We start from the raw sequence: 14,466 nt of genomic DNA, 5'->3' as shown, positions 1-14,466 counted from the left end.
TAAATATTTCACACCAATGCTGCCCAGTCCGGCTTCTTGAATTACAGAACATACGTTCATCTCTGCTCCACCCTCTTATCATGGCCTCTTAGGCCCCACGCAAGTGCTGTGTGAGAAACTGCGGCGGCAACGCGTTTCATTTTTTCTCGCACCCCTTTTTCCTCTGCCTCCACTACACTTATAGAGAAAGCACCAGCTTTCTGTAGGTATAATTGACAATTGCAATTTCTACCAGTTTTCCCCTCTACTGATAACATCTTCCCATATGGTGACATGCTACCATATGTTGTGACGGTCAAGACAGTCACAACAGAGACTACAGAGATGTCCACTCGTGAAGAGTCTTTTACAGGACAATTTCAAAATGGCAGATCACAAAGTGGGAGTGGCCTTTTACATCAACAAATATTCAGACCTCATGTAATATCAGACACCAGATTGTTACTGGATAAATAAAATAAACACTCGCGCCATTTTTACTTGTACCATTTAGTGTTAATTTTATTGTATGGTTCGTAATGGTTATGGGGATACCAAATATGTCTATACTAGCTATAACCCGCTACTTCGTCGGCGGCCCCCTGATGCCTGCGCAAACCATCTGCAGCGCGGGCCGTGGGCCCCAACGCCCCTCTACTTGTGGCCAGAGCGGGACTGCTCCCAGTATCTTGTCCCCCCATCTCTGCCCCCAGCTTCATGTATTTCTTTATATAGTGTCATTAATTAGTAACATTAATTAATATAGTACAATTACAAAATGTATTACTATAATCAGTTTATCATTTATCTTCCTACAATAAATTTGTAATATTTTCTAAAATATATACAGTATCTATCTTATATTTGGTGTATCTATCTATCTATCTATCTATCTTCTATCTATCTATCTATCTATCTATCTATCTATCTATCTCCTATCTATCTATCTATCTATCTCCTATCTATCTATCCATCTATCTATCTATCTATCTATCTATCTATCTATCTATCTATCATCTATCTCCTATCTATCTATCTATCTATCTATCTATCTATCTATCTATCTATCTCCTATCTATCTATCTATCTATCTATCTATCTATCTATCTATCTCCTATCTATCTATCTATCTATCTATCTATCTATCTATCTCCTATCTATCTATTCTATCTATCTATCTATCTATCTATCTATCTATCTATCTATCTATCTATCTATCTATCTATCTATCATCTATCTCCTATCTATCTATCTATCTATCTATCTATCTATCTATCTATCTCCTATCTATCTCCTATCTATCTATTCTATCTATCTATCTATCTATCTATCTATCTATCTATCTATCTATCTATCTATCTATCTATCTATCTATCTATCTATCTTTCTATCTATTGTATCTATCTATCTATCTATCTATTTATCTATCTATCATTTATCTTTCTTTCTTTCTTTCTATCTATCTATCTATCTATCTATCATCTATCTATCTGTAATAAAAAGTTCTGTGACAGCATTCAAGATAATACGGATAAAAACACTCTCTTAGTTGCATGGTGGGTTACTTAAAAGAAGAAAAACACTCCAGTCCGTCAGCAACCATATAAAGCATGATGGAAATCTGTGTTTTAGGGTGGATTACTCACACTCAGTCCACATGTTCTAACATCCCAATCCTAGCATTACTAGTATTAGAACTGCGCATGTGCAATGTAAAAGGCCTACTGCACATGCGTAAATCAGAGTTAGGCAAAGTCTGATCATGTCCACATCGACGCATCATCCATCTCTTGGTAACATTTGGCGCTCCACTGGCCATTTTTCTTTCGTTTTCTACATGAGTGTATAGTACAAGCACACCAGGAGATGTAAAAAAAAAGAAAAATGGCCAACGGAGTAAGCGCTGTCGGCTTTGCACGGACCCGAACACAGCGTTGACTGCTCACACAGCGAGGAGGAGGAGTAGAAGATGTGGAGGGCATGAATAAGAAGCACTGGAGGTGGTGAAGAGGGGATGACGATGCTGTGCTCAGAGCACAAGGTGAATGTCGCCTGTGCTCCCTGAGCATGATTTGCTTATGGGCATAAAGGCTATTCCAACATGGCTTTAGGTCAAAAGGTGTTTGTGCAGCGATAGAGTACATTAAGTGGGATTACAGTCTCAAAATGTAGGCATCAGTTTACCCCTATATAGTTATCCTACCGCAAAAAAATAGATCTACAATATTATATAGTATATATGTATATACACACAATACTATAGTACTATATACAATATATACAGTCTATATATTTCATCTCAAATCACAATGATTGTAAAACACATTCCTGGTCTGACTGAACAATGAAATAAATCCCATTTATTAATCGAGGGCTTATCATATACCTTAGAGAGGTAAATACTACTCCAATAATGTTATTTACATATCTCTTTAATATTTGAATGAATTATTTCACTAGTATCAATGCTTAACACATTCTGAATGTCCACAACACTTATGAAATCAGGCATAGACTGTGCCAACGTTTAATAATACATTTAATAAGGATATGATTAGACACATCAATGAAAAAAATCTTATAAATGTTTTAAACTATAAAAAATAGCTCTCGATCTTATCACCATATATATATGGGACTAACATTAGTCGCGACTTCGTCCGCAGCCCCCTCACCTCCTGCGCGACATACCTGCAGCGCTGCCCCTCGTCTTTGCCTTGTGGCCGCAGCGGGCCTGTCCAACACCAGTGCGCCCATGAACCCCGAGCCCCCAACTTACACCCTGCTGGCCCCCTTCCCCTCCTCTCCCCCTGGCCCCTCCACCTTATTCTGTATTCTGTCATCTATTCCCTCGCTCCTTCCCCCCTCCCCAACCCCCGACCCTCCCCACCTCGTGCCCCCTTTCCCCCTCCCTATAGGCCCCCCCAACCTATGCCCCCTTTCCCTCTCCCTACCCACCCACCTACCCGAACCTGTGACCCCAGCCTCACTCCACCCCACCCCGGACCCCCAGTGTGCCGAGGTTACAGGGGTGCATAGGGTTGGCAGACCGTGCAGCGCAGCTGCTGCGGCCATGCATGACACGCGGCACAGGTACACGACGGTTCGCGGGACTTCGGCACAGTTCCCTCTACCCCTTCCGACCCCGGCAGACTCACTGTTCCACGCCGCGCGCCGGGCTCCAGCAATGCCGGCATGTGCAGCTCTCAGTTGCCGGCATGCACGCCGCCATTTTCTTCATGTCAGTGTGTGGCCGGCTTCTAGTCCAATTGGAGCCCCGCGCCTGACGTCGTGACGTCATCTCAGGTCCTGCAGCCTACACCTACTGTGAATCCGGTGCCCACGGTCGGCAAACCCAGCAATATACGGGGATGGTGAGGCGCCTATGTTCTTTTCCGGGTGCTAAGTATGTGCAAAATTTGAGTGAAATCCGTTCGCCCGTTGTGGCGTGATTGCGGAACAAACATCCAAACACACTTTCACATATTATATGTAGTATGTATGTATATGTATGTATTTATGTATAATATCATGTATATATATGTATGTATATATATATATATATATATATATATATATGGGATTGGACACCTGACAGTCATTGAATTATGGCGAAAAGATCGAGAACCTTCGTAAGGTGACAGTAACCTGTAAGATCTTGTACAGCTGTTTTTGCCATTGTGTTAAAGAGGACATTTCATGTCCTCGGGCTCATGTGGTTTTATATATTGCTAGAAAGCCGACAATATGCTGAATTCAGCGCATTGTTGGCTTTCCTGTTCTGTTCCCCAGGGCTGGAGATATCGGTGCTGTTACCGATCTCTGACCACTGTCAGAAGGGCGTTCCTGACAGTCTAACTGGGCTGTGAGGAATGCCTCCTACTGAATGTACTCGTCCATAGCACTGTACTGTCAGAGGGGGCATTCCTTACTGCCCAGCAATGATGTTAAGCTGTGAAGAACGCCCCCCAGTATTAGTCTATGGACCAATACAGTCAGGAGGGGTGTTCCTCACAGCCCAGCTAGACTGTCATGAATGTCCTTCTGACACTGGACCATGGGAAGAATATGCAAATCTGTCTTCCATGATGTAATTAGGAAGTCAGCTGCTGCTGCCTCAGTGTTGCAAACCAATAGAGGGCGCTCACTGGAATGTGCAAGCCTGTCTTCCCTGATGTAGTTAGGAAGACAGAACTCCAGTGAAATAACCCAATAAAGGCTGCTCACTTTCGCATCATGCTCGACCTTCCAAGAGGCCTTTGTTTTGCAATGACGCTGGGATTATTACCAGGTATAGTCTCTCAATCGAGGAAGGCGGTTTCAATGTACTTGCATCTCATCAGCTCGATGTAGAGAGGACTATAACCTGGTAGAGGTGAGAGGCTTAGACAGGGTTAAGGGGATATTGTCACTCCTTAGGGAGAGACCATCATATAGGTGTGTGGAGACTTATTAAGCCTTTAGCACTGGCATCCTAATTACATCATGGAAGACAGATTTGCATATTCTTCCCATGGTCCTTTGCGAAGTGGAGCGCTAAAGGCTTAATAAGTCTCCACACACCTATATGGTGGTCTCTCCCTAAGGAGTGACAATATCCCCTTACTTCTGACACTGGGCAGAGATCGGTAACAGCCCCGGGAAACAGAACAGGAAAGCCGACTGAATTCAGTGCAGTCGGCTTTCTAGCGCTAAATTAAACCGCATGTACCTGAGGTCATGACAGGTCCTCTTTAAGTTAACGTGTTTGCACATAATCTGGATCATGACTGTCTTCTAGAAAGGGAAACATCTGGACCAACACCACCCAACAGACATATATACTGTATAGTTATGGTAGACTGTGATGCTACTGTGGTCCTCTGCTGCAATGAGGGTCACACTTCAGGTTGGTCTCATCTCAAGTTTAGAAAGGCTGAGAAGGATCTGCATAAGGAAGTGGTCCTTATATACATTGCAATGTTTGCAAACAAAGACATGCCAAAGGTACTAGAGTCTAGTCAATGGGATGGAGGCAGCAGGATCTCCATTCATGGAGTCACAACAAGCAGCTACTGAAAATGACTTCATCTTTATCTTTGCTATGGGGCATCCAAGTATGCCTGCGCCAGCATGAACTATGTTTGTATATTATTAAAGGTATTATCTAGGAAGAATACCCATTATTAGCCAGCTGCTCTAGTCCCGTCTACAAAAAGCTCCCCATATTTCCCTTCACGAGATTGGCGTTTTCGGACAACTCCCTCTCCTACGTCTTATTACGGTATGCGACCTTGGCTCTGGAGGACCGCAGGCCCCTACTGAACACAACAGGGACACTTTATAATGAGGGTTCACTGCCAAAATCATCTCAGATGACTAAGGATCCATCTAAATCACATATTTCAAAGCTGAATACGTGTTGGGTTTACATAACATTACGATGTCAGGTTGTCCTTAGTACGGTGTGTGGGAAGACATTGAGTCCGGATACATGCTACACAAACAGCATTCTTGTTTAGACACAGTTTTGGCTGACAATGCTCATATTTCTACTTATTATAGTTACCTCCCTTTTTGGGCGGAAGGCATACCATGTACAATTCATTAGCCTGTATCATCAGGGTTATTAAACACGCTCAATATTTAACTACCGTAGTCTGCACAGTAAAGCAAGGTGAAACCGTGATCTGAAGGGCCACTGCCATAAGACACAAACACCTTATACAAGGGCCATCTGTAGGATCTCCAAAAATGAGTTCTGGCATAGTGGAGAGTCGGCTGACAAGCAGCGGGTATCTTCCAAATGGAGGCCTTGTGTGAAGTTCTCCCAAACCTGAGTCCTGGTATGGATTGTTAGAGTTACTTACTAGCCAGTGTCAGGCTCGGGTTCCTTGGGCCCACCAGATTATTCATTTGGTCCCCTACCTCAGGCATGTCAAACTCAGGGTACCCCGAGGGCCACATGAGTAACAAGAGGTTGTTGCGAGGGCCGCACACAGCAGCTGATGGCTAGGGCCTAGGGGACTGATCACTAATACCATGCATCACAAAAATCCGGCATTTCTATTGCAGGCTACATAGAGTAGCCTACAATAGAAAGTATAGAATGACAGGCTGGAGCCTCACAAGGCTCCCGGCTGCCATAGAAATACACGCAGGCTACGAATCTTGCTCCGGGTGTCTGCGATTGCCGGTAAAATGGCACTTCAGTTAAAGCTGGCAGACAACAATTTTTGTGTTGGAGTGCTGGGAGGGGGGGTGCTGGGGGAGGGGGGCTTCTGGATGTCTGGCCCTTCCTTGGGCCTGAGGACTGTTTTTTTCCCACCCACTTGCAATTCTTGAACTTAGGGGTTAATAGGAGCACTACAGACTGTAATGCTCCAATTAACCCCCAAGTGAAAGAATTACAAGGTGGATGGGAAAAAAAACAGTCCTCAAGCCCAAGGAAGGGCCAGACAGACATCAAAAAGCCCCCCTCCCCCAGCACCCCAACCCTTCCCCAGCACTCCAAACCCCCCACCCCCATCATCATAAATCTAGTATTTATCCCCTATTCGTAGGATAGGGGTTAAATACTTGAAAAATCACAATGTCTTCTGCAGACGCTTACCTACTTCTGCTCTTCAGCAGCAGTCTTGTGAGACCGCGTAGGACGCAGGCACACATCGGGTGCGGGCCTGATTACATGGCCACGTCACCCGGCGTGTGGGGAGGAGGGGGCGGAGTGGAGGGAGGAGGGGGCGGAGCGGAGCAGGCAGAGAGCAGGCAGGGAGACCTGCTCTCTGCGAAGGGTGAGGGGCGGCCGCTGGAGCAGCGCTGCGTCCAGCAGGGCCGTCCCAATTATTATAGGTTTATTATTATTGTTTATTTATATAGCACCATTAATTCCATGGTGCTTTACATTTCCACCGCTCACTTTCTTTGTACATCTGTGGCCCGCACAAAAGTCTCAAACTTTGTCTCTAAAGCTTAGAGACAAAGTTTGAGACTTTTGTGCGGGCCGCAGATATGCCTGTAGCGGGCCGCATGTTTGACATGCCTGCCCTACCTCATCCCTACAGCGAATTCCTGATAGTGATGGTTACGGGTGATAAGGAGTTTAATTCACCTTAGTGTGGTTCAGGTAATCTGTGGGTCTCATTGGTTTATGGGCTAGGTGGAAGCTGCAATGCCAATACTGATGCCAATGCTTATGGGCCCCCTAAGGCTCCTGGGCCCGATGCGACTGCACCATATGCACCCCCTCAGGTTACACTCCTGGCACCTTCCAGCTATACAGCTCACTAAACACTTGGTCGCCCTGTCATGTCATTTTGTGAATTTCCAGGAACGTAAACCAGCCCGCCCGGACCATTGTTATTATAATGAGCATGACATTCATGTCTGTATATATATTTTACGGTGGTTGTACCCTAGTTTATTTGGTTGTACTCTAGTTTATCCGGTATAGCAATCCTGATAGTCTTTGACTGAAACACTAGAAAAATACAGAAAACTCTGTTTCTCTAGAGTTAAAATGTTAAAACTTTCCCACACAAGAAAACATTACTAATTCAATTCCTCACAGTTTTCTACATCTCTGCTTGCTGTCAGACATTATTACTTCCAGTGGATAAAAATCAGTCATGGTCATGTGATCTACAATCTATGGTCATGTGATGTACACGCACAGTCTGCACAGCTCGTTACCAGTGTGATTACTGTGTTGTGACTATGACAAGGTGTGATATACAGTCCATCACATGACCATGGACTGTATATCACATGACTATAAACTGTACATCACATGACTATGGACTGTATGTCAGGTGACCATGGACTGTATGTCACTTGAACATGGACTGTACATAACATGGCCATGGACTGTATATCACATGACTATGAACTGTACCTCACATGACCATGGACTGTATATCACGTGACCATGGACAGACTATCACGTGACCATGGACAGTACATCACGTGACCATGCACTTTATATCACATGACCATGGACTGTACATCATATGGCCATGGACTGTAGATCACATGACCATGGACTGTACATCATATGACCATGGACTGTATATCACGTGACCATGGACTGTATGTCAGGTGACCATGGACTGTATGTCACTTGAACATGGACTGTACATCACATGGCCATGGACTGTAGATCACATGACCATGGACTGTAGATCACATGACCATGGACTGTACATCATATGACCATGGACTGTATATCACGTGACCATGGACTGTATGTCAGGTGACCATGGACTGTATATCACATGACCATGGACTGATTTTTATCCACTGAAAGTAAACAATGAATGACAACAAGCAGAGACCTAGACAGCCATGAGGACTGGATACAGAAAGTATAATGGAATATTGTACAATCTTATCAGTATACAACCAATAGCATTTATTGCTAAAACCAGAAACCCCATTAACAAGACTAGACCAAGAGTAAATCCATGACAGCTCTGCAGTCTCTCAATGTTTTCTTGGCCTAGTGGTTGTACCAGATTGTTAGGATGACAGCAACATTCCCCACATTGCAGTGTGCGTCCCCAGGCTACGGCTGTGTTCACATTCATTGTTCTGCACCATTGCAGGAACAAAACAATTAACATTCAGATCTGTCACAAGACAATCAGCCATGGAGTCCAAGGCACCCTAAAAGCCATATCTAGATTTGTTTGTTTTCCGTCATGGTCTCCATCATACCAGACAAAATAATGCTGCATGCTTCACTATTTTGTCTGGAGTCTTCGATGTCATATGTGGTTTCTAATCATATCCGCTACGCAAATGTAACCGCTGTCTAATAGTCAAAGGGGCTACAAAACCGACAACTCTTGCCATTGGTTATCAGCGCTATGATCCTAAAATTTGCACCATTATTTTTAGGTCTCTCTATGTTATTATAGTATATGCGAATTTCACATTTATAAGTGTCGAATTGTTCATGCTATATACTGTGTGTGCTGTATAATGCAATATATTGTTGGCAAGTATCACTCCAGTCTAATGAAAGGATGTAATGGGAAATACATGGAGTGAGAGCTCGAACAATCTTGTCTTAAGGGGGCACTCTTCTCATAAATAGGGTTCACGTGTGCAAAAAATCTCTCACTGGTTGGCACATGTCCGTGCTGCCATCTTGTGGCTAACCACACAAAGGTCATGAAACAGCGTCATTACATATGCATGCTCAGCCGAGGGTGTCTATCTTGTCATTGTGTAAAGCCGATACCAAACACGCCTGTCAGTTACTTATCTTCCCAAGAACAAAAAGACTGGGCACCTGAAATCCAAAAACCCATATAATTTCAAAGGGTTCACTTACTTTTTCTCGCAGCTACTGAGTATGGCCAGCTCAAGTGGAGGGAGGAAATGAATAAATTAACACGTGCACGGATTTTTACAAAAAACATTTTATATTCTTAAGAAATTTCACAGTAGAAAAATAAAAATTCAATATGAAATTTTGTGTGAAAAATTATACAACAGCGATTTTACGTACATGAACCATATAAAGTGTTTTGAAAATTTAAAGTGAGGCAAAGTTCACGCTTTTGCTCATCTCTAACGTGTATTTTTTCATTTCAATTTTAAAGGGGTTGCCCAAGTCGGGTTAAAAACAAAAAATGTCCAATATGGTTCCTTGGTCCCTTCTGGTCTCTACTTCCTGGTCCCACCTACAGTGACCCGCCTCCTCCAGTGATTGGCTGAGCAGACATTTCCAGGTGTGTCCATGCAGAACCAGGAAGTAGAGACCAGCAGGGGCCAGGTAAGTATCAGGAAGACAATGGTGGATGGTCATTGAGGTAAGTATGGCTTCTTTTCCATTTTTACCCTATTAAGCAAAATAAAATGTTTTCCCCCTGAATGAAAAATAATGATCAGATATAAGGAATTGTGAACATGTTCCTCACCTCTAATAGACATAAGATTTACATGCCGGATTTTGCAAGTTGCGTTCCGCCACAGAACCAGCAGTTTCAACCTCTCCTTATAGGGATTTCCCACTAACACAACCATATTTATATAAAAAATGAAATATTTAGCAAATATAAATGAGGGTGGGGTCACATTTGCGCCCCGATCTCTGCTTTTAGGTTTCTTTATTCTGCCGACACGAGACGGATCCCGGCAGACAATGTCCACCCGTAAGCGCTTTGTGGTCTCCGCGGTGAAAACGGTCTCCTGCTTGTCTGGTTAAAAAAAACGGTTTCGCTGCGCAGAAGAGGCAGAGGACGCTCACGGGGGGACACTTTGCAAACCCATTGAAATGAATGGGTTTGAAAAGTGACTGCCGGTTTCCGTCTCCTGTCCAGTTTCTTGGGCAGAAGACGGAAACCTAAAAGCGGAGACCGGGCGCTGGTGTGAACCCGCCCTTTCTCGTGTCACTCTTTGTCTTGGTAGGTTACCAATGGGTTCGATCATAAATACATGAACTTTCTATGGTCTGGCATTTGACTGAAGTCCAGCCATGATTTCCCCACTGGATCATACGTTCATGCATGCCTGATTGTGTTTCAGCACAGGAAGATAATCCGGTCAGTATAAGGAAATCCAGGCCACAAAAAACTCCTGTTTTTATGGTCATATCTTTTGGCAACCAATCAAGACAACCACTAAGATGGTTAGAGAAAATCCATAAAACTGTAAAGTTTCTAATTATTTATAGGAAACCCTAAAGCGCCGGTATAAATATCTTTATCCCCCCAAAAAAGTTTTCTTTAGCGGAAAAATGCAGCAATGGTGAAGAGCTCCAGGATCACCTCCAGCCCATATAAGACCAGCAGGATACCATTGATGATGACATCAGCTCTCAGGATATAAGTCTCCCATATTAGAAAATAGATAGACAGCATGACGTTGCCAGCAGTGAAGAACAGACTGGATCCTAAGGGCAGCTCTTCTTCTGTCAGGTTTCCCATTGTTCCTGTAGTAAATACATTATCAGTACTAAATGTCACATAAATCCAATCACAGAACGAGACTTATTGTTTAATGAAAAAAAAGATTACACCAATATAATACAGTATATCAGTATAGGGAACTTAAAGGGATGCTATCATTGGATACCCTTTTTTTCTCGACAACACATAGGAATAGCCTTAAGAAAGTCTATTCTCCTCCTACCTTTAGATGACTTCTCCGTGCCGTCATTCAGTAGAAATACAGGTTTTCTTCGGTATGCAAATGAGTTCTCTCGCAGCACTGGGGGCGGTCCCAATGCTATGAGAGAACTCTCCAGCGCCGCCTCAATCTTCTTCCTCTCCCTGTGTCTTCTTCTGTCCTGGGTTTCAATCTTCTAGGCTTTGGGCAGAGCCGACTGCACATGTCTGGGCCACAAGAAAATGGCTGCTTACACTGTAAGCTGGAGTAAGCGGTCATTTTATTTTGGTCACTTACACAGTAAGCTGGTGTAAGGGGCCATTTTCTTGTGGCCCAGGCATGTGCAGTCGGCTCTGCCCAAGGCCTAGAAGATTGAAACCCAGGACGGAAGAAGAAACAGGGAGAGGTCATTCCAGAAGAAGATGGAGGCGGCGCCGGAGATTTCTCTCGTAGCATTGGAGACGTTCCCTGTGCTGTTTGAGTGCTAAGGACCGCCCCCAGTGCTGCAAGAGAACTTATTTGCATACTGAAGACTGAATGGCAGCGCAGAGAAGACATCTAATGGTAGGAGAGGAATAGCCTTTCTTAAGGTTATTCCTACGTGTTATCGAAAAAAAAAGGGTATCCAATGATAGGATCCCTTTAAAAGACTCATGTCAACATTTTAAAGTGTTATGGGTGTTGTTAGTCTCTGCACACAGCAAGATGTTAAAGGGATTCTATCATCAGAATCCACCTTCACACTAGGCAGATGATACCTTACATATAATGCGTATCTGCTGTATAATGTGGTATACAGCAGATAGCAGTACAGGGTTTGGCTATCTTCTATGGTCACACTGAAATAAATAGTGGGGGCAAGTACTTCTGACCAGCAAGTTATTCAAAATAGTGTGCAAAACACCCCATTCTTGTGATCAGTGGGGTACCAGGGTTCAGGTCCTCACCTATGAGAAAATCATCCTGTTGTGACCAGAATACCATTTTAAATCCAGACAGGGTATACAGAGAGATCCCTGGTCATCATGGCTCTGTACAGTGTATATTCTTACCTAGGTACAGTCTCACAGATTCTATAATCGCCATTAAGAAGAGTAGCCCGAGGTCCAATGCTAAATTAGAATCAGGATAACTGAAGACCTGACCTGTGGGAATGATATAAAATGGCAGGAAAGGTGAATACAACAAATATAGAACATAGCCTGTCCCCAAAAAAACCCCACAAAAGATACAGAACAGGTTCCTGACTTGGAGTGTCACATCTTTACATGCCGGCTTTCAGGTCACACATTGCAGAAAAGCAACTTTTTTTGTTGCAGATTTTGCTGCAGTTTTTCAAGCCAAACCCAGTAGTGGCTACAAAATAAATGGGAAGAATAAAGGAACCACTTATACGTCTCCATTCTTCTCAATCTACTCCTGGCGTTAGCTCAAAAAACCGCAACAAAATATGCAACAAAAAAAAAGCTGCTTTTTTTGCAATGTGAGGCCTTATACTGCTATGCAGGAGATACTTCCTAGTCCATCGAACTGTCTAAACAAGATCCAAGATATAGAAGACCATCATCATCCTCTAAGCCAGGGGTAGGAACCTTCGGCTCTCCAGCTGCTGCGAAACTACAACTCCCATCATGCTCCTTTCACTTCCATGGGAGTTCCAAGAACAACGGAGCAAGTATGCATGCTGGGAGTTGTAGTTTTGCAACAGCTGGAGAGCCGTACATTCCCTACTCCTGCTCTAAGCCAAGGATCCAGTCCAGTGAAAAGAGCCCATCCTAGTACATGGGGCTGAACTGCAATTAGGCTGTGATACAAGACCAAGCAAGAATTGGGCCTCAAGAGATGTCTCCACTGGCTACTCCTCTGGTGGACTAATCCACCCATACATTAAATGGGTAGCCATTAAACTGGCATGTAATCCTACTATACATTTCTCACGAACTACTGGGCTGGATTAAAGGGAACCCCAATGGCACACACAGATGCTCTGCAATATAAAGCACTGTGCTTGGCAAGTAGCCATTTGAATGCAGCCTTTACCCAAACGTTGCAGTCTCTTCAAACAGCTGATCAGTGGGGTGCCGGGTGTGGGACACCTACCGACCAGGTAGTGATGACCTATACTAAGGATAAAAAAGTGACAGATCGGTGCGGACATCTGATGCAGATATGAACTTTCAAACCCTCATGTATTAAAAGAGTGGACCTGTATCCGGTTGTTCACAATTGTCTTGGCCTTGACAATGGGAAAGTGACCGAGCCTAGAACTGGCTCTTCCAGGTACTTACTTTTATAAATGATCATTAGCAGCGTTGCTATAAAATAAAACACATAATAAAGAACATTGATGTATAGCAGGATTTGCAGTAGAACCGATGAACGCTGATATAGAGCTGTTAAGAAAAATGACATGGAAAAGTGGAAAGTGTATATATATATATATATATATATATATATATATATATATATAAATATATATATATAAATATAAATATATATATATATATATATATATATATATATATATATATATATATATATATATAATTGGCATAGATCTCCATCATGGTGTCTTTAAAGGGAGTCCATCATTAGAATCCCATTTTTCAAAAACACCACCTTGGAATGGCTTTTAGAAAGGTTATTCTTCTCCTACCTTTATTATTCTGATCTGTGCCGCTGTTTCTGGAAATTTTTGTTGTTATTCCTTATGCAAATGAGTCTTCGGAAAGCACAGAGGACGTCCCCTGTAGTCAACAAAGAGGCTCCAGCACCGCCTCTCTCTCCTTCTGCCGACGCATCTCCACCGCCGAGTCTCTTTGGGATCCCACGCACGCTCAGTCAACTCTGCCATGTCGCGTTGGGCAGAGCCAACTGTGTATGACAGTTCGGCCATTTTCCTGTACACTCATGTAAGAGGCCACAGGAATATGGCTGAATGGACAGTCAGCGCGACATGGCAGAGCTGACTGAGCATGCGCAGGATTTGGATCCAGAACAGAGACTCGGCGGCGGAGTGGCGTCAGCAGGAGAGAGAGGTGGCGTGGTGCTGGAGCGTATTCATTGAACTTTCTGAAGACTCACTTGCGTAAGGAGTAAAAACGAAAATTCTCAGAAACAGCAGCGCAGATCAGAATAATAAAGGTAGGAGAAGAATAACCTTTCTAAAGGCTATTCCGACCCGGTGTTTTTGGAAAATTGGATTCTAACGATGGACTCCCTTTAAGATGACGGTTCTCTGTTATGAAGTCTTCTATCTTTAGGCTAAGGCCCCACACGCTAAAGCGCTGCAGGAACAGCCGCGCCGTGATCACATCGCGGTTCTTCCCGCAGTGCTTTGAACAGAAAGTTCACAGAGTTTTCCTCCGCGGACTTTCTGTTACAATTAAATCT

General features: G+C 43.6%; 1 protein-coding gene across 1 annotated transcript; it reads right to left on the bottom strand.

The window, feature by feature from the left end:
* Positions 1 to 10,652: 10,652 nt before the first annotated feature.
* TMEM80 (transmembrane protein 80) lies at positions 10,653 to 13,449 on the bottom strand. The gene is made up of 3 exons (XM_075280480.1): positions 13,362 to 13,449; positions 12,126 to 12,218; positions 10,653 to 10,897 (listed from the first exon to the last, which is right to left on the bottom strand). Exons 1-3 carry the CDS (start codon positions 13,375 to 13,377, stop codon positions 10,692 to 10,694), a joined length of 315 nt encoding a protein of 104 aa, XP_075136581.1. The 5' UTR covers positions 13,378 to 13,449; the 3' UTR covers positions 10,653 to 10,691.
* Between the last annotated feature and the right edge of the window lie 1,017 nt (positions 13,450 to 14,466).

Source organism: Leptodactylus fuscus, chromosome 7 (genome assembly GCF_031893055.1).
Source record: "Leptodactylus fuscus isolate aLepFus1 chromosome 7, aLepFus1.hap2, whole genome shotgun sequence".
In the NCBI taxonomy this organism is placed as follows: domain Eukaryota; kingdom Metazoa; phylum Chordata; class Amphibia; order Anura; family Leptodactylidae; genus Leptodactylus; species Leptodactylus fuscus.
This window is presented reverse-complemented; position numbering and strand designations above follow the sequence as displayed.

Excerpts from the sequence above, each read along its gene's own strand:
- TMEM80 (XM_075280480.1), bottom strand. Across the intron at positions 10,898-12,125 it reads ATCTGTGAGACTGTACCTAG|GAACAATGGGAAACCTGACA; the intron begins GTAAGAATATAC and ends TATTTACTACAG.